General features: G+C 51.1%; 4 protein-coding genes across 4 annotated transcripts; all 4 read right to left on the bottom strand.

The window, feature by feature from the left end:
• Positions 1 to 7,163: 7,163 nt before the first annotated feature.
• On the bottom strand, positions 7,164 to 10,229 carry KD926_002387 (uncharacterized protein; the record flags this gene model as incomplete). The annotated part of the gene is made up of 3 exons (XM_053097075.1): positions 7,164 to 9,544; positions 9,618 to 9,830; positions 9,911 to 10,229. 3 exons carry the CDS (start codon positions 10,227 to 10,229, stop codon positions 7,164 to 7,166), a joined length of 2,913 nt encoding a protein of 970 aa, XP_052958989.1.
• A 43-nt stretch (positions 10,230 to 10,272) lies between these two features.
• On the bottom strand, positions 10,273 to 12,407 carry KD926_002386 (uncharacterized protein; the record flags this gene model as incomplete). Its single annotated transcript, XM_053097074.1, has 3 exons — positions 10,273 to 10,662; positions 11,018 to 11,611; positions 11,682 to 12,407. The coding sequence occupies 3 exons, from the start codon at positions 12,405 to 12,407 to the stop codon at positions 10,273 to 10,275; spliced, it is 1,710 nt and encodes a 569-aa protein (XP_052958988.1).
• Positions 12,408 to 12,777: 370 nt separating this feature from the next.
• KD926_002385 (putative MFS transporter) lies at positions 12,778 to 14,714 on the bottom strand (the record flags this gene model as incomplete). The annotated part of the gene is made up of 7 exons (XM_053097073.1): positions 12,778 to 12,959; positions 13,028 to 13,475; positions 13,537 to 13,768; positions 13,854 to 14,014; positions 14,073 to 14,236; positions 14,300 to 14,402; positions 14,463 to 14,714. The coding sequence occupies 7 exons, from the start codon at positions 14,712 to 14,714 to the stop codon at positions 12,778 to 12,780; spliced, it is 1,542 nt and encodes a 513-aa protein (XP_052958987.1).
• A 1,668-nt stretch (positions 14,715 to 16,382) lies between these two features.
• KD926_002384 (uncharacterized protein) lies at positions 16,383 to 18,843 on the bottom strand (the record flags this gene model as incomplete). Its single annotated transcript, XM_053097072.1, has 4 exons — positions 16,383 to 16,430; positions 16,488 to 16,858; positions 16,927 to 17,791; positions 17,857 to 18,843. The coding sequence occupies 4 exons, from the start codon at positions 18,841 to 18,843 to the stop codon at positions 16,383 to 16,385; spliced, it is 2,271 nt and encodes a 756-aa protein (XP_052958986.1).
• Between the last annotated feature and the right edge of the window lie 502 nt (positions 18,844 to 19,345).

Genomic DNA, 19,345 nt, shown 5'->3' with positions numbered 1-19,345 from the left:
GATTGGTCTTTCTGGAGCCTAGCATATTGAAATAGTACCATCTCGGTCACTACGGAGTACACTCAGGCAATTTGGTCCATGTTGCCACTGAGATCAGCGGCGACTCAACCCCCCCCCCCCTCCCCCTTATTGCTTGTATCTTCCGAACATCGTGGGCAACTTGTCAAGCGCAAGCATTGCTTTGCTCACTGGCTTTTCACCGTATTCACCGTACTCTAGTAGCTCATTCAACCGGCTTCAGATTTCCTTTACTCGGCATTTAATTTGTTTCCTACGAGCTAACAGGTCTCGGGTCTTGCGTATGCATGATCTTTGTAGAAGTACGACCAACATGTCCTCTTTAATTGCCCGGTCGGATCTCGCCTAGGATGGGACTGATTTGTGAGAGCTGATCATCGCCTTTTTGTCACGTTCGAACTCATGATCTTCCACACTCGAGGAATCGAAAATGCATGGAACGACCAGAGCGTCCTAGCGCGTGTCACATTGCAGCCGGACATACATGCGGTGTATGTCTGTTTTTTCTTTTGCTTTTGCTTTTCTTTCCCTTTCTTTCTCTGGTGGGTTCCCACATAACCCAAATCTCATTCCAATAGAATGCAACTTGCTCTCGTACAGACGTGGACCAAAGGACTAAGTATTTCCTCCCCCCTCAGCAATTGAAGAATTGTGAGCTCTCGCTCAGATATCAAGCTCGGATGATGGGTCGCTATGAGGGTTCTTGTTAGCCAGCAAATGCCGACAAAGTTTGTGCCTAGGATGGCACTAATGAGCGATCGATGTTTGACCATTTTGACAGCTCCCCTGCCCAAACCTCGGAGTTTCATAACATCAGGGTTTCACTGCTTCGCCTATACTTAGAGGTCGTGCATAAGGAAAATACAACGCATCCCAGCAAATCAATCTCTCGGCGGAGCCTACCAACACAGAGCCATGGCCTACCTAGTCGGCTGCCTGCTAGGATATGATACTTTGGGTCCGCCCGAACGGGTACATCCGTGAGATTAATGAATCCCAACTCAACTTAGAAGATATGGAAACTCACTCGGGAACACCGACGTACGGAGTGTGTCCAGCCGCAGAAGCAGAATATCCCACTGCCGAAAACGACGCCGACTTCGCCACAACGCGTGATGCTGAACAGCCACATTCAGAGCAGAGCCACAAGTGACTGGTCAAGTCCCAGAGAGTCTTCCAGAAGCGTCAATTTCCCCTGCGCTCGAACCTTCCCCTTGTGGTGGTGATCATTGCGATGATCCCCGACGGGACTCCTCGGGATTCATGGGCCACTTGCGTATTTTCTTTCAACCCAATCTCGCACTAGTCCGATCATCCTGACTTGCAGAAGGTGCAGCAACTACTCTGTAACTGGTTAGTTAGGGGTTGTGATTGGTAAGCGTTTGGCTCCTTCCATTTCGTGGAGTCGTGGTGGTTATTCGATTCGTCTCAACTTGTTGCTATCAACACGAGCTTATTCTCTAGTCACCCCTCAAGTGCTCGGTCCGCCCAAACCTGAACGATTTTTTGACTATCCAAATCAGCAAAGTTACGGGTTCCCCTCTCGCTCTGGTCAAACCCCGGATCTTCATCAATCCCCCTGGTTTATCTCTGGGGAAGGTTTCAATAACAGGGTCAACCGCAAGAAGGGGAGAACTAGGTTATCACTAGTGCCATGATATATGTTCTATTCTCTTTGCCCTTCCTCTCCTTGGCCTTCTTTCTACGGAAAATAGTGCGCACTGACATGGTGCAAAGACCACCTCCCGGCTGCTAAATATGTCTCTCTAACCGAAATTGTCATGCACAGACCGAAGAATAATATCAATTGTCGAAGCTTGAGATAAAAGGAGAAGGCGAAAGAGATGATCATAATGGCTTCTTGATGCCTATCTCCTCGGATTCGCCTTCAAGACCAATGGAGATTCTCCACGCTTCCAACCTTCTAGATACAGAGACAAACTTGATCTCAAAAGCAAAACCCCTGCAGCACGGGCTTGGACGCAGCAAGGGATTGAACGGACATTCGGAACATCCCCAGATCCTCCCTAGCGTTCCTGCGGTGAAGTGACCCTTCTGGCTCCACCCAGAATGGTGCCAAGAATAATGCTTGAATCTCGCCGTTTGCTTGTTTCGATGCCCGGTTTGGGATCAATATATTGATCATGATGAGGTTCAAGCGCCAGATTTTCCCCACGCCTTGTTTGAACCACACGATGTGTTGGAAATCCTGCATTTGCCATGAGCCATTATTATCGGCAACCCTACCGACCCGTAACGGTTTCGCGCGGAAACAAATCGCCCACTTCCATGACCTAAGATTTGCGCCCCGATCTCAGATGGGCACCTTCATTCAGATATTGAACTTTCTCTATTTTCCGTTTCTCTTCGTCTTCTTTCCTTCCATCCATCCCCTTCCTTTCTCTTCTTTCTCTTTTTTTTTTCTTGTTTTGGTTCAGGTGGGGATTTTTCTGGATTCTCAAACAAATAAAATTGAAAGAAAGGAAAGAAAGAATCAATATGATTTTCAAATGAGTCCTCTTTCATTTCAGCGTTCAGCAAGGGTATGGGTATCATCTGCAAAGAGTAAGCAACTCATTTCAGATTCTTTCCATATTCAAGAAAGTATCAAATATATTGCCAGCTCCTAATGATCTGAACCATAGAAATGAGACGAAATTACTTCGAATATTTATCACCCTTGAATGAATATTCTGTGAATCGCAACTACGAATCCTTTCTTACCAAAGGAGTCTTTTATTTTGGAATCCATTGTGTTCGTCCAAGGATCTTTCTATTCGCACAGTGTGCTAAAAATAGCGAGAGAAAAAACAAGAATATGGAGTCTGGGCCCGCCAGATTGATCATTCTATGTTTGGTGGCACGCTCCAAATCACCAAGACTAGACAGAGGATCAACCCACATCGTGACCCTCCCCATGGGCCGACCGTAGAAGAGTTAATCTAATTCGGAGTCTCGCGGTCTTTGCGGCCAAGACGAATCCACATCACTGTTTCGTCCAGTCTTGGGGCGTTCTTGGTGATGCTGATAAGAATCACTCCTCGATGGCCTCATTTTACATTCAAGAGTGCGCTTACAATTCCAGTGCAAGAAAAATGCAGACTAGATAGTACGATACAGCCCTCGCTTGGATCGCTGCAGGTTCGTTGGGGTATTAGATCTTCGACGGATCGGAGCATTTTAGCAACGAAGAGAACAAACAATGCTGAAGAGTTTCTTATCTTCTACGGATGGTCAGTGCAGGGCACTTGCGACGGATGATTTCGAATCAGGATCGATACCAAGTTGCACATTGGAGAATCGTCTTTTGTCTCACCTGCAACACGCCCTCCCATGCTTCGCTCTACTGCCTGTCTCATCACCCTCTCATGCAGGGTTCGACCCCCAGTTATCAATTACCTTGTTTGAGAGAACTATGGGGCAGTGGCTCAGCAAAGGACGAATCCGAGGTCGGCGCTCCAGCCTCCTATTAGCGCCCCTTGCTTCGAGGGCTTTTCCGCAGTAACCAATAAATGAGTCCAAAACTTGGTTCGTGATATCCACTCGCCACCGTCTCATCAGTCAATCAATAACGTCGATTTGAGTTGCATTGCATTGCATTTGGCGTTGTGTCTCATGCCCCGGCCATGGCCCTATGTGGGAAAATCAGGTTCCTCCTGGCAATAATTCTTCTTCGACCAGAGACTCGTGCACTACCGACGCCGCATATCCTTCCTACCCCGTTACCATCTCGTAGGTTTTCAGGTGGGCTAAAGATACAGGGCTTACTCAAAGCTGTTCAGTTCTTCCTTGCGCCATGCTCTAGTAGTGGCATTCCATACTACGTCATTTTATTGAGCTTGAGGGAGAGAGAAAGAAGAACCGCCTGCCTTCGCTAGGCGCTATTCGCCAGCAAACGCTTAAAAATGGCCTCTAATATACATGGTCCCCGATGGTCCCCATGTCTATTAAGCATTTACTCCCTATCCTACTGACCTAACTGAGGGGGGAGAGCCTCCGGTTAACCATGCCGGTAACGGCGCTCAGACATCACCCGAAGCAGCAGCTCGGCGGCCACATTGTTAGCCCTAATACTTACAGAGTAAACCAAGGTTATCAGCCATCAAGATCCACGGTAACCTAGAACAAGCCAGATTGCTTCATCCAGTCTGGATTTTACCCCATGAAACAAGAATCACGTCCGGCTTCGCCCCCCCCCCGCCCCCCAAAACCAACACATTGACCTCTTCGCAAGTATTCCAGCTAAAGTTTCCATAGTCGATCCCACTGGAATGCACATATACATGGGCCTAATGAGCCAGCCAGTCAGCCAATTGAGCCGGGAGGAACTTTCCCAAACAGTACCCATGCATGCATTGGCCCGTCCCATCATTTGGCGACTTCCCAGACATGCAGGCGTTATATTGGCGACCAATAATGTCCTCATTCTCAAGATGTCTCTGTTCTTCTCTCTGCCTAGATGGCTGGCACTTGGCTGCTGACTGCTGAGTGACTGACTGACCGACTGTTGCGAGAGAAAGACCGAGAAAAAGAAAATATAGAAATTCTCGTTGATTCATGACCAACGTGGCTGACCACTAGGAAGGCCCGGCACCTGATCCTGCTTCCACAATACCCATTGTCCCATTCACCTATGAACACACGCACATACTTACCGATTTCGATTATCCCGCACGTATGTATGCGGTGGAGATCATGTCGATCCTGATCCTGATCCTCATGATCGGGCTTCAGTCCCCAGTCTCCGGGTCTTGGGGACCTTTTTCTTTTTCTTTTTTTTCTTTTTTTTTTTTTTTTTTTCTCAAATAAAATAATTAAAAAGAAAAAGTATGAAAATAATGACTTTATTAAAATAAAACATGACCTCCTCAAGCCTTGGCATTGTCTTCCCTCCCTCCTCTAGTTCTTACGCTGCGCCGTAAACCTTTTTGTGTCTTCTTTGTCTTACTTCCATGGACCTGGTGCTGACAGCGCATCAAATCGCATCGGCAGGGTCAGGTAGTATGTAGGTAAGTAGGTAGGGTAGTATCATATGGTTGTATACCTACCTAGGTCCTGTATGTACACCCACCGTGTCAAAACATAGAAAGGCACAGTGTAGATCAACGTAAACGTAGACGTACACGGCCGGCTAGACTTTCGTTTCGGGTTTTGCATTCAGCTTTAGTTTAATTTGATTCGTTTTGATTGAAACTCTCATACGTGAACTGAACTGGACCGAACAGAAAGGAAATGAGAAACGAAGGTGTGGGTGGTAGGTAATGTAATAATCTAAATCCGCGGAGAAAGCAACATCAGTGAGCTTGAGCCCAAGAACTGTGAGTGTGACCAGGTACCTACTACCTACCTACCTAGGTAGGCATGACTGACTGACTGATGTTCTCACCCAGATCCCATTGGCTGGTTTTGCTAGTGAGGTATGATATATATAGTAAGGTAGATAGGTAGGTAGGTAAGATTCGTGTGTGTTTTATTAGTGCGAGTGGCGTGGACACACACATACATACATGCACGTATAGAGCTTGGGTTGTATCCGAGGAGGAAGGCTCTAGCTGGAGAATGAGGTGTTGGTGTTACGGTCAGGAAGGGAGGGAGTTAGGGCGTAGATATTGTGTTTATATGGTGGAGTCGGGATGAAATGGATGAATGGTTTGGGGCATTACTTCTAGGTTATCTAGTGTCCTGTCATATATATACATCCTCTTATCTCTATTGCTCTCGCTCCATCTCATTCCCTCTTTGTCCCTCTATCCTGTCTGTTGGTGTATAAATAAGATGAGAAACACATACATAAGACCTACCATATAGAACGCCTGGAGCCCATTTATAGAGTTATACATGTACACCTTTCAGAATATTGACTATTATTTTATATTTGCTATGATCATGACTTTCATTAAGGTATATGTCCGCACAGGCCACAGTACAGAAAACACATTCAAAGAAATAGAGACCTATATACAACCAGGCCTAAACAACTGCCTCCAACACAACAAATGAAAACCAAGCACAATATGGAATCAATAGATAGAAATTTACCTTACGCCCAGGTATTTACATATATATCTATACTTCAGCACTTGTAGCCCTGTTTAAATGTATTTTCCTTCCTCTTCCCTTGATCATCTCCCTCCCTCCCTACTAACTAATATGCAGCGATCGAATACGTTCGATGTATGTACAGAACAAGGTAAGGAAGAATACCTATCAACAATGCATCGATATTCAATCTGTGAATTAAACTAGCAAGCCACATGAATAATTACATGAAAGAAATTACACCTATATCTACATCTACATCCATAGACCAAGTAACTACTCGAACCACAAACGGTTACACTACAAGGTACTCATGTAGTACACACAACCCAACCATATATATCAAAAAAGACATCATATTTAAGATAAGAAATTCTCATATTGAACAGAAAAAGAGTTATATGTCATCTAGCAGCAACAGCAGTAGTAGTAGCAGCAGCAGCGGTAAAATATGAAGACCATAATAAGATAAGAGTAATCAAGAAAGAAACAGACAACAAGGGTGAGTAGAAAGAACACCTGTACAAAAAGCACAACAAAAAAAGAAAGCGCAAAGAAAAAATGGTATCAGTTATCAATCAAGTCAATGATGCCTTGGCTCCTCTTCCCCTGAACGTTTCAAATCAAATCAAATCAATCAATCACGGATAAAAATCAAAATCAAAATCGAATCCAGTCAGTCAGTTCAGTCAATCCCTGTTTCCCAATGGTTATAAGTTCGCGTGATAAAGAAAAAAAGGAAACGAATCAAGCACCTGAATGAGCAAGAAAAATCAAATCAAAGTCACGTTAATAGGTAGGCCAAGCAAGCCAATGGAATATCAAACAACGCCGGCCGATTTTATCTCAAAATCCCTGTTCCCTATACAGTCTGAAAAATGCACATAAAAACAAGTAGAGCAAAGAAAGAAAAATGAACAATAAGTCCCAAGAGAGGACGGCTTATCTTGAGACTCTATTTGGGCGAGAGAGACTAGTAGACAGCATAGAGATCACCGAGTTAATTCGGTCCCAATTCCAAGCGGCAAAAAAAAGTAATAGTAATAATAAAAGAGAAAGAGAAAAAGGCAGAAAAAGAGTGAGTACCGACCCGACAAACAGTCAAGTTACTTGCCCATTCCATTTTGCATCATGTTCTGTTGCTGTTGTTGCTGCATCACTTGAGCTTGCACGGCAGCAACCTGGGAAGCGCGCTGTTGCTGAGCAAGTTCACGCTCCCGTCGAATGACATCATGGATCCAGGCTTTGGCACTCCGCTCAAGCCCGGCATGATACTGCTGAGCCAGCTGGGGCGGATACTGGGTGGGCGGTCCATATTCGCCCATCATACGGTTGGTCATTTCTTGCCTCAAACGCAGCAAGCGCTGCTGATAGAGACTGCTGTATCGTTGGGCGATGGCCCCCTGCGCCATGTTGACCCCCTGCATATTTTGTGGAATTTGTCCACCGTTGGCTTGAGCCGCTGCCATCAGCATCTGTTGCTGCTGAGAACTCATTTGAGGAGCACCCTGGTGCATCTGGCCTTGTTGTCCCTGTGACTGTTGCCCTTGGGGCGGCTGCTGTTGCGGCTGCGGCTGTTGGGGCTGGGACTGCTGCGGTGGCTGCGCCTGTTGCTGCTGTGGCTGTTGCTGTTGTTGCGGCTGCGACTGCTGCTGTTGATGTTGTTGCTGCTGCTGTTGCTGCTGGGCCATCTGCATCTGAGCAAGCTGAGCACGCATTAATTGTGACTGGTATGCTGCAGGGCCGGCAATCTTGGGCTGCTGCGGCTGCTGGTGATTTTGCTGAGCTTGCAACATCTGCTGTTGGTGCGATTGAATATTCTGCTGTGCATGGACATTGGCCTGCAACTGAGCGATCTGTTGCGGTGTGAGCTGGGTATGTCCAAGATGGTTCTGCTGCGCCAGTAGCTGCTGTCTCTGCTGCATCAACATTTGCTGCTGATGAGGCGTCAAACCCAAGCCACCGTTCATTTGCGGAGTTCCGACCATGGCCTGGTTCATCACCGGGGTAGACGCCATCGTTGACCGGTTCGGACTGGCGTGGCTCATGCGCTGCGTGGGAGTGACGTTGCGCATGATCGGGGTTGCATGCGACATGGCAGGTGTTCCCTGAGTCATCTGGGGTGTGCCATGCCGGCTTTGGCCTTGCTGACTTCTGGAAGGCGCCATGGGATGGCTCATGACATTGGGGTGGGCATGCTGCAACGCGGACGGCGGTCGTGGAGGGCTTCCAGCACCCTGCATAGAGGAAGTCATACTCATCGGAACACCAGCCTGCGTGCCCATAGCGTTTCCGACCAACGGCGACGAGGTATTGTGTGGCGTTTGGTTGCGAACCACGGGCGATGACTGCGGCGCTTGACTGACCCCGTTGGCCTGAGCCATGACGTGTCGATTCTGCTGTTGTGCCGCCAGCTGTGCCTGAGCCTGTTGCTGTGCGGCCAGATGTTGTCGTCGGGCATCTTCCTTGGCCTGCTCATCGGCTTGTCGCTGTTCCAGAGCACGACGCCTCTCGCGCTCCTGTTCCTGTTGCTGTCGTTTCGCCATCTCCTGCTTCATCTTAACTTCGTGGTCTCGTTTCGCCTTGTCTTCGTGCTGCATGCGAATGTTCTCGAGCGTCTTAAAGCGCGAGAAGCGCGGCTCGAAAGGCGCGCCACCACCCGTGTCGTCCACGACCGCGGATTTCGGACCGCCTGCGCCATTCGAGGAGGCCGGCTCCAATCTTTCATCCATGATGAGCATGAACCGTTCTTCCTCAGCCGCGAGAGCCTCGTCCGCGGCAAGCTCGGCCACGGTACGCTTCCGCCTCTTGGGCGACGGTGGCGGGTTCTTGTGAAGTGGGCTTTCCATGTATTTCAGCAGATCCTGAACAGCCTCTAGGCTTCCAACCGGGTCGAGGAACAGCGGCGGCGCTATTAGCCCGGTCAGCTGGGCCTCACACTCCGGGAGCTCCTGCGGTTCCAGCATCATTTTCTGTCTTTTGGGGCCGCGATCAGCTTGGTTTGACGAGCCTCCGGGGGACGATGGGGCCGTGGAATTTGTTGCCGCGGGAGGACGAGATGTCGACGAATTCCCCGTTGACGGCTTGGGAGCCTTAGGGTCGGGAGTGGTCGCAAGTAGAGTGAGCTCGGCCTGTAGCGAGCGAGGTGTGGGGTGGAGGACGGTAGTGAAGACGCGAAGTTTCGAGGGCGATAATTTCTGTCGAGGGGTATCTGGCTCATGTGGTTTGGTCTGATTCTGAGAGACGTTAGACTGCTCCCCTTCCGCAGTGACATCCGACTGGCCGCCCGTGGGTGTCTCCTTCGAGGCGGGCTTTTCCGGCGTCAGCTGGCTTTGTTTGGGATACGGCACAAATGCCGACGGCGTGACATGTTCGTTGTAGTTATGTATCGAAAATGGAGTGTTGCCTTCATTTGACGATGGAGTGGTCGACTTTCTGGTCTGTGCTGACACCGACTTGTGATCGATGACGCGGACGATGAGACAACCTAAGACCCAGGCAATAACCCGTTAGAACAACCCAAACCCCAAGAAGCTGCCAAGTTAGATAGAATGGCTCACCGTCATAGAATCGCACGTTCCCCCGCAGCAACTCCTCCATCATATCATGGGGAACCGTGCCGGCGCGGATATGCTCAATGATGACCTTCATCTCAGAATTATAAGGAAAGCTCCCATCCTGTTGTTCAAAGCGAAAGTGGGTCGGATGTAGGTGTACAGTTAGAGAGGGGGGTGACTTGGCGAACTTCTTCAGGATATAGGACGTGGTTCTCACTAGGGTGGAACGAGCCAAGGATTAGCACACTCACGCGCGCGCGCCAGTAAGACGGTAACACAGAAGCAAGACGACTCACCGAATGGACCTGGAGATGACTTCCCCAGGTGGCGATCATTGTCCGTGGACAGCTGCCTCGACAGCGCCTTTTGTGGCCGGGTCGACTGGTCGGCGAGCTTTTGCGCATCCTTCTTAGACCGGTTCCCGGCACCCTTGACCGGGGCGCCGTTTGAGGGATCGACAGAACCATTGGTGACGGGACCGCCGGCAGAGCCCGCCGCGGCGGAAGTTTGATTGGATCCGGGGATACGTTTGGAGGCAGACTGAGGGGAGGCAGAGGGATGTTGGGATTTGACCCCGTTGACCCCGGGCTGGAATGGCGGGGGCGGCCGCTTCATCTTTGGAGGGTGAGAGGTGGGTTTGGAGATCGCAGTGGCCATTTTATTGTCGGAACCGGGCATGCGATGCGGCTACGTCCAGCGACACGTAGACGCGATTGTTCGGGAGGGAGGAGAGCGATGGTGAGGTAGGTCGTATTCCGGAAGTCGACGATGATATAACCGGAGCGCGAGACATGTGGGGAGCGGAGGACGGGGACCGGGCAGCAACGAGCAGGCCGGAATTGAAGCGGAAGCTGGCACGAAGTCCGGGAGCTGCTAGAGCAAAAGAAGGTCGTCCATGGAAGAACGCGAGACCTGCGCCGAAATAGCAGGGGGAGGGGGAGGGAGGAGTCAAAGGAGAGGCTTGAACGGTTGACGGAGGTTGGCAAAGGCAAAGGGGAGTTTGGCGATGCCAAGCCGCGCTCGACGTGATGGCCGGGGAGTCACCTGACTGCCGCTTGCGTTAGTCATTCATCCTTTGGCCAGCCCTACTTTTTGTTCTCTCTTTCTTTCTACGTCTACAAGAACAAAGGCTGAAACTCCTTCAAGGTGGCTCGTCAAATGTTCCATTTCTTTCAAAACCGACCAATATCATCATTTAATATGCACAACGGGAACATGAAAAAGTTGTGGGTACTGTTCATAAAAATAAACCAAAGTCAAGGGGAATCAAATCTCAATCATCATGAAGAAGTAAAAGGGGAGCAGAAAGAAAAGAAGGGGGGGGGGGAAAGTACACATATAGACCCAAAAGCAGCCACCCATTACCGAAACAGCCCTCGTAAGTTCTAGTCAAAGCCAGAGACTCTTCGTCGCCAGTCATCCCCAGTGCGGAGAGCATCAACGACGTCGATCCGCTTGCCGATGCCAGTGGTGCCCTCTTTCTGCCACCATGGTTCATGTTGCTCGCCAAGAGCCGACTCGTCTTCGCTGTCGACCAGACCGCCTCGACCACCTTCATCGCCGACGACGACGACAACCTGTCTGACCCACCCGGAGATATGATGCACGGCTTCCCCTTCCTTGCCCGCCAGAGACTCCTGTACGTAGACAATGTCCGGCGAGATGTGGCGGACCAGGTGCACGTATCCCGTCCGGGTGCTGAACGGCATGATCGTGTTCGTTTTCTCAACAATAGCTTGGGCTTGTGTGTACATGGTCTTGAAAAGCGGCGTGGAACCCTCGGGCTCGTCTGCTGCCGTGACAACACCCGGCGAGGGAAGCTCACCGAGAGACTGAGCTTCTTCGGGGGCGATGTTTGAATACGACGAAGTGACGGAGAGAGTGGGGTGAGATCCGTTACTCTGAGAAGGAGCATGCTTCAATCCAGGCGCATAGATCATCACAAAGATTCGAGTGGTATCGGGATTGACATGTTCAGGAAGATGCGACAGAATGGACTGTGAGTTCTCAAGTCAGCACATATTATCTTCGAGGGTAAACCCACCCCAGAAGTCAACAAGGACATACCACATGTTCGGACGAGAACTCTTCGGGATCCAGGTGCGACGCATCCGACGAAACAACAATAGCCACCGTTTTCTTCCTCTTATCGACTCCAGCCCGACCGGGGACAGCACCACTCATAGAAGGCGCCGTGACATCAGGTTGTTGTTGTGGTTGCTGCTGCTGTCCTCTGCCGCGAGAAGCTCTATTTTCGACCTCCTCCGACCAGCGTGAATGATCTTCAAAGTCACCGCGATCCTCCTCCCGAATGGACGTCAAGGCGCCGCCAACAAAGGCACCCGCCGCAGCGACACCCGCCGCGACTCGCTTGCTGGCCCCGTCGAAGATCTGCTGCGGGCTGGGCGTGCGGCGCAAAGCACCCTGCATGCGAGCCATGACGCTGGCATCGTCCGGATGCTCGCCGTGAATGTCCGTCCCCGTCGTTCGGGCATAATCTCCTTCCTCGTAGGCGTCGCGCGGCAAGCCCGGCCCACTAGCAGGACCGGGCGCGGGGAACCTCTCGTCGTCGCGGGGATAATCGCGGTTGTGGTGATGGTGGTGGTGATGGTTGTCGTCGTCGTCATCATCTTCGCTTCGTTCACTCCAGATCCAGGCTGCAACGCCAATGGTCGCGACGCCCACGGTCAGGGCCAGGGGGACCCAGTAGCCCATGAACGTTCGCCGACCCGTGGCGCTGAAACCGGCTCCGACCCGCCGACGACGGGCATCCTGGGAGTAAGGGAAGGACATTGCGGTCGCTGAGACTGATCAGAAGTGTGCGCATAGAAAACAAGAAGGTCGCTAATAGAAATCAAATCATGTTTTCAGCTGGCTCGGGCGGAGAGCGGAGGGTTGTGGAGAGGGGAGAGGGAAAGGAGGAGAAGGAGCGCCGCTCAGGGCAACCACCAGGCAGAGGCAGGGCTGGGCCTCGGGAGGAAACATGTGGCTGGTGTTTGGTACTTGTTTACCCGCGGTTGCCCGGTTTGCACTGTTTGCTCCGGGCGCCGGAGTCAGCTGAGGGCACGTGATATCAAATTAATTCAGTCATTACGTTTATGCTTCAACACCCCCCAAAAAAAGCCTACTATGTCAAGCTATACAATCTACTACCTCTAACCGCTTAAACCAAGAACCGGAACCCTCTCGCACTGGCCTGGCCTGGAAGACCGCCGGACCTGACAGCTCCCGAGACCTCCTGGCCACGGTCGAGTTTCTTATTTAATCCGACAAGAATGAAGCGGAGGACGGTGGCAGCGAGGATAGCGACGAATGCGGTGGCGCAGTTGACACTCATGGCGGTCACTAATCTAGGTTAGTATGGACTTCACTTCACTTCTCAGTCGGGACACCGCGCGACAAAGAAAACATACCGAATCTTGGCTTGTCGCTGTCGGGATACATGTAGCTGGCGTAGATGCTACTAGCGTTACTGACGCAGTTGATGGCTGCCAGAGCGGCTGCACGCTTGGACGCCGGACGAGGTAAGGTGCTAGAGATCCAACTCAGGGCTACAACGTAGCCGGTATACAGGGATGGGACCATGAGCATCATAGACAGGTAGCGAGGACCGATGGCCGTGGTGGTTGCGGCGATAATGTAGGCGGCCATCGCAACGTACAAGGGCAGTGTGATGTGGAAGTATCGTTCGCCGGTGCGATCGGCGTGCCAAGCGTTGGCAAAGGCACAAATAACGGCAAGACAGTAAGGAGGTGCCGTCAGGAGAAGCGTTTCGATATTGCCGTAGTTGAGGGTCTCGACGACGGTAGGGAAGAAATTGGTCACCGAGGCAGAGGAGACGATGCACAGGACAAGTAACGTCTAAACTCGATTGTTAAAGATGACACTGGGTGGGTTCCATTCAGGCTCTTCGGGGGCTTACCAGGACATAGGTTTTGACGTCGGTGAAAGCTAGCTTCGCACCATGCAAGAAAGATTGTTGCTCACTGTCGACCCAATCATCCTCGCCGATGTCCTCCTCCAGACGCCAGGCAGCCAACTCTTTCTCTTCTTCGGAGAGCCACCCGGTTGTTCGAGGGAAATTAGGAAGGATGAAAAGCGCTATCAAGGCAATCACTATCGTGATAGCGCCTTCGATGATGAAGAGCCAACGCCTGCAAAATCAAGTGCTGTTAGTAAAATGCCCTATCTCTATCTGCCTTCTTCACTAATACCACGGGAATTAATAGGAGAACTGACCAAGCGCGAAGGCCTTTAACATGGTCCATGTTACCTGTGATGCCGGCCGCAATCAGACCAGAAAAAGCTCCGGAGATCAAAGACCCAGAGTAGAGAGCAGCGGTTCTGAAACCCAGCTCCTTCCGCGTGTACCAAGCACTAAGGAAGTATAGACATCCGGGCTAGGGGAATCAGCATGAGGTCAATATGAACGAAAGACCAGTCGAGGTCAAGACGTACGAAGTAAGCGGCTTCAACGAAACCAAGAAAGAACCGTATAACGACCAGCCCAGCATAATTCTGAGCGGCCGCCGTGCAGGTGGAAACAATACCCCACAGCACCATTGAGCAAGGAAGGTAAATCGCGGGTTTTCCAAACTTGTTCAACATCAAATTGGACGGAACTGCGAGGGGTGGTCAGTGAATTCTTGCAGAGAGCACTAGATGACGAGGTGGCCAAGCTTTACTTTGCATCAACAGGTATCCCACGAACAGGATACTAACGCAGGTCTGGAACTGCACGTCACTGAGGTTCAAATCATCTTCGAGTCCGGCAAGTCGAGCGGCAGCCTAGGTGGGAACGTGAGTATGCCGGGGTTCTAACTATCCCAGCTAATGACAAGAGCATACAATATTGTTTCGATCCAGGTAGTTGAGGATATACATGATGATGGTGATCGGGAGCAGTCGAAGGTCAATCTTGCGGACGAGGGCTTTCTCAGCTTCTTCACGCTCCTCCGGCGTCAAACCGGCAACGTAGGCCGGAGCCTCTTTCCTAGGGTTCGGCTTGTTGGCATTAGCTGTGACGTTGGGAATGACCTCGACGTTATCGACATGGACCTTGCCGATGTCATCGTTATCGTGGGAGTTCCTCGGAGACATATTGCGTCCTCTGTGGTTTACGATAGCCAGTGTGCTTAGTCCGTAAAATATGATTAAGCCAGTCGAGGACTTGGCACAAGAAGGAAGAGCCAGAAGAGAAGAGAAGAGAGCGATCAACCCAAACCCAGAAGTAAGAGGAAGAAGATCGGGAGGAAGAAGCAGGAAGAAAGAGGTGCTGCCACAGTCCAAGACTCGAGAAGCTAGACCACTGGGGTTGAAAAGCAGCAGGAGAGTGAGCCATGCAACCACAGGTCGGAAGAAATCCGACGAAGAAGAGCATTGGTGGTGACTGGAGAAGCCAATGGAGATGTCGGGGGCGGGGAAAGGGATCGCGGGGAAGGCGAAACAAGACGAAAGAGGATTGGCAGATGTGGAGAGGATGGCGTGGGGTTGCAGTGGACAGGACGATCATCCCATTCTTCGTCCCTGAGGAGATGCAACGACGAGACGGTGTAGAAGGGACGGGAGGAAAGACCCCGAGAGCTAACGCGTTTAGAGGCGGCAGGGCCTCTTTTTCTCCATTCGATTCCAAAGATGCGAAGGTGGGTAAATGGCACTCAGTAAATAGAACCCATGCACCATCAGAGAGCCCAAGCACAGCCCAAGCATGAATTGGCAAGGTTAAGACTCGATCTACGGACTCCCAGAACGTCTTATCCTTGGACTAATCCCCTACCTCCACGATGTGCATGACGACGAACAGTGTCACGTCAAATGTCTGAATACTGTTCAATTCAAATACAAGGTACACGAGAAGAAAAGAAAAAAAAGGCCTTCAAATGTTGATCGCATTAACTGCCCAGGCAATGAGTAATAAACGGGACGAGGCATGAGATAACAACGTCCCAGTTCCTGTTTGCTGTACGGTGGAACCCTCCACAATGAAACGCATTAGAAAACAAAATGACAACCAGTACTGCAGAATTAATCACAAAAAGAAAAGACCCTGAGATAAGTGTCCAGGAGATGGTGCCCAATTTCCACGCTGTCAAAAAAAAAAAAAAAAAAAATAGGGAAACAAGAGAGAAACAAAAACAATAAACACAAAATGGCTGGGATGCTATGTAAACCGGGAAGGCCCAGAAAGAGGAGGGGGAAGTAAAAGGGAATTAAAAAAGGAGAGGAAAGAATGCCATAAACATGATCGGGTCCCGAGGGGAGGGACAAAGGGAGGAACACTCGCACAAGATCGGTGCCCTATCTCAGGATGCAAAAAGTAGATCGAAGCCACAGGATCGCGGACGGTCGATAGGACTGGACTCCAACATTCGATCCTTTTTTTTGTTCTTCGTTCGGTGGTAAAATCCGCATTAAATCTCAACGCATTAAAATCAAAAAGATAAACCCCGCAACGGACTTCGGTGGTCATCACCATTAACGCCGTGAAACCCTAGAGAAGATGTGCTGATGAAACGAGTGGCCGCGGTTCTGCAAGACTGGAGAAACGGTGAAGAAGTTCGAGTATCGAAGGTGTAGGGCACTGATGGAGAGCTGAAGGCGCAACCAAAACGTGGCTCTAAAAAGAGAAAGCAGGTCTACTATGAGGTGAAAAACTCCAAGGTCGGGGGCACCGCACGAGTTATAGATCCAACAGCCGTCCAGAGAATAAATGACATGCAAGTTCGCCCGGAAATTGGGATGGAATAACGCCTTTCAGAATGCAATGGTTCAGAGGAAATGGGTATAAATTTTAGAGGTCTCGTGAACTTCCATCTCCTATTGGCAGAGTCAGCACTAAAACACGGGCTCATAGAGCGATCTGAAGAGACATACCATTTTGAAATTGTTGAGCTCCTCCTTGATCTGCTGGGCAAGGAGCGGCGTCAGTCGGTTGCAGGTGGCAATGTCTCCCCGACGGTCGTACTCCCCGCTGGGCCACGTGTCGTGAAACTGGATACGAGGGCTGAACACCAGGCTCTTGGAAGCTACAGCCTGCGGAGTGATGGGGGCACCCTTGCTGTCGGCAAACCGCCCCACCGAGATGAAGTCGTCGTCACCGGCAATCCTGACCGTTTCAGGGCGGCGACTGCCGGATCGCGTCTGGTCTTCGGGGGTGCTGGGAGCACTAGAGTGGGGAGTATCGTTGTTGCTAACGGTCTGGGAGCCCCCCGATGGCTTGTTGGTCGTTGGGTCGGAATGGGTTTCTATACGAGCAGACGAAGTCAGTCGGGTCGCTATGGAAGGAAGACCTAAATTGCCAGTGGTGACTTACTTTTCAAAATGCCTTTGCGAACAGCGGCCAATACCTCGGCTCGCTCCCTGTCGCCCCCGACGATACTCTTCCGCGACTGGGTTTTGTCCAACCCACCGTCATCGGGACCCGACACCTCCGGGGCAGTCTGTTCGACTTTTGGAAATACGGTGCCGCCACGAGGAAGATCTGCCGGGTCCGGGTTTACGGTCACGCTTTTCCTTTCCGCTTCGATGTTGACAACGGACAGTTGCGGCGCCATTGGTTCGATGGCGGCGGCATCTGTCGACGTCATGCTGATAACGGACTTGGGGCGGAATAATCCAACCAGAGATCGGGTCGATCGTTTCATTCCTTTGCCCATTTTGCGAAGCATAATCGAGGCAGAGGACGCTGTGGAAGAGACGGAAATATTATCCGTGGAGCTATTGAAGAATCGGCCTTGGTGATGCGAGTAGATGCTCTCTCCCAAGCCACTGGCTTCCTGCTGTTCCGCAATAGCGGCCTGCTCTGGACCAAGTTCTTCCTGAAGCAATTCCCTGCGAGCTTTCTCAAGGGCAATAGCCTCCTTCTTCCCCGCACTGGTCTGAGCAGACGCCTTCATTAGCTCCGAGGCACTTCCGAAGGAGAAAGCTCTTCTCAGCCGGGATTTCCCTGGCCGTCTGAGGTCGTTCTTAGACAGTTCAGACAGTCGCTGGGTAGCAGCACTCTCCATCGGGTTGGGTTTTTCTTTGCTTTGCGGCTGAGTGGGCGATGCCACGGGCGTCGGATCAGCATCGACAGGCTTCGATAGCGGCGATGGCTTCGGAGCCCGTTTGGAATCTTCCGGTTTGGCGGCAGCTTTGCCGGACGAAGATGCGGGCTCTGTGTTTCCGGGCTCAGGAACCTAGTGGCAGTTAGTTAGCGAGAGACCTTTTTTTCTAAAGTTTATGCCCATGCGATGGCACTTACCGAAGAGGTCGAGGAATGAGCCGAGTGAATGCTCGTCGTAACATCGCGATGGGATTGTGCCGATCGTGGCCGGTGATTTGTGTCAAAGTAGTCAGTACCGCCTGCCGATGGGGTCGGCGAGGAAGTCGGCAGATGAAGCTCTAGATTGATAAGGCCGGCATTATCCATATTCCCCCAGCTCCGTCGCCTGTATCTCTTAGCCAACTCCGGTTGCGACTTCTCCCCACGCGACGTATCATCGGCACTGGAGCCCCGATGGTGGCCCGGATTTCTGAGCGGCGCCTGTAACGAATTCTCATCCGGGGTTCCTGACGGAGATCGTGACGGGCCCGACACATTTGTCGTCGTACTGGCGGGTGGCGTGCCAACTACGCTATCCGGACGCCGGGATCCTCGACGGTAACGATCAGGGGACGGACGGACGGTAGGAGAAGATATGTTCATGAAAGATGATGAAGGAGACGGCAGATTGATGGTCGATAGGGGGCGGAGAGGGGGTTCGGTCCGTAGCTGCCTTGAAGAAGGGATGGCCGAGTCGTCTTTTGAGACGTAGGATTGTACGGAAGAATTGGACGAAGAGGTGGATACAGAACCAGCTGCAGGATGATTGGCCGACCGCGAGGTAACACCGATAGGAGGAAGAGTAGGAGGGAGACTAGGAGATAGCTGAGGGGCGGACGGGGCCGATGTAGTTCGATGCTCCGGTCTCAGATGAGGGGACCACGACTGACGGTTCTGCACATTGGCGGAACCGGACAGGTTGGGCGTGCTGGTGAAAGCGTAGGGGGCCACAACCTGGTGGCCTGCCCTGTAGCTGCCCGAACCGCCCGTGTTGTATGTATTCCAAGACATAGTCGAATTCCTAGCGTTTTGCTGTTGCGAATTTTGAGACGAGGGTGTGAAGGTGCCCGAAGAGGATGATGGACGAGTTGAAAGCACAGGAACCGTGCCACTTTGTTGCGGAATCGTCTGGACCAACGCAGCCATGATGCTATTCTCCAAAATCCGGACAGAGAAGGGTCGGACGCGTCGATAGCGACGTGTGCAGGACAACGATCTCGACAGGTGCACTCGCTAAAAATTCGCAGGATCCAAGCCAGGGGAGGTGGGAGAAAGAGATAACGTCTAGTTGTCAAGAGTAACTCGAGAGAGGGAAGAAGGGAGAAAGACGATGGAAAGGAATAAAACGGAGATCCTGTGCCACACGGTGGTTAGTTAGGATTGCACAAGAAGAGCGACGCACTTCCAAGATTGGTTCAACGATCGACAACCGTCGGTTGTTCCAAGGGAACGGCGTTTCTTTTTCCTTTCCAGGGGAGGGGACATGTGTTGGCCGTACCTGTTCTAATAAATGCAAAAGAAAGGTAGATTATACAGATACACCGATTAAAAAAAGAAAAAGAGAAGAAAAAAAATTGACGCTAGAGTTGATGCGAAACGAATGCTGTCGAAGACTAAACGAAGGGCTCGGATCGGACGAGGATCGAAG

This window comes from Aspergillus affinis, assembly GCF_023601865.1.
Source record: "Aspergillus affinis strain CMG 70 chromosome Unknown NODE_14_length_433147_cov_86_863592, whole genome shotgun sequence".
In the NCBI taxonomy this organism is placed as follows: Eukaryota; Fungi; Ascomycota; class Eurotiomycetes; order Eurotiales; family Aspergillaceae; genus Aspergillus; species Aspergillus affinis.
The sequence above is the reverse complement of the archived record's forward strand: the minus strand, read 5'-3'. Positions and strand labels throughout refer to the sequence as shown.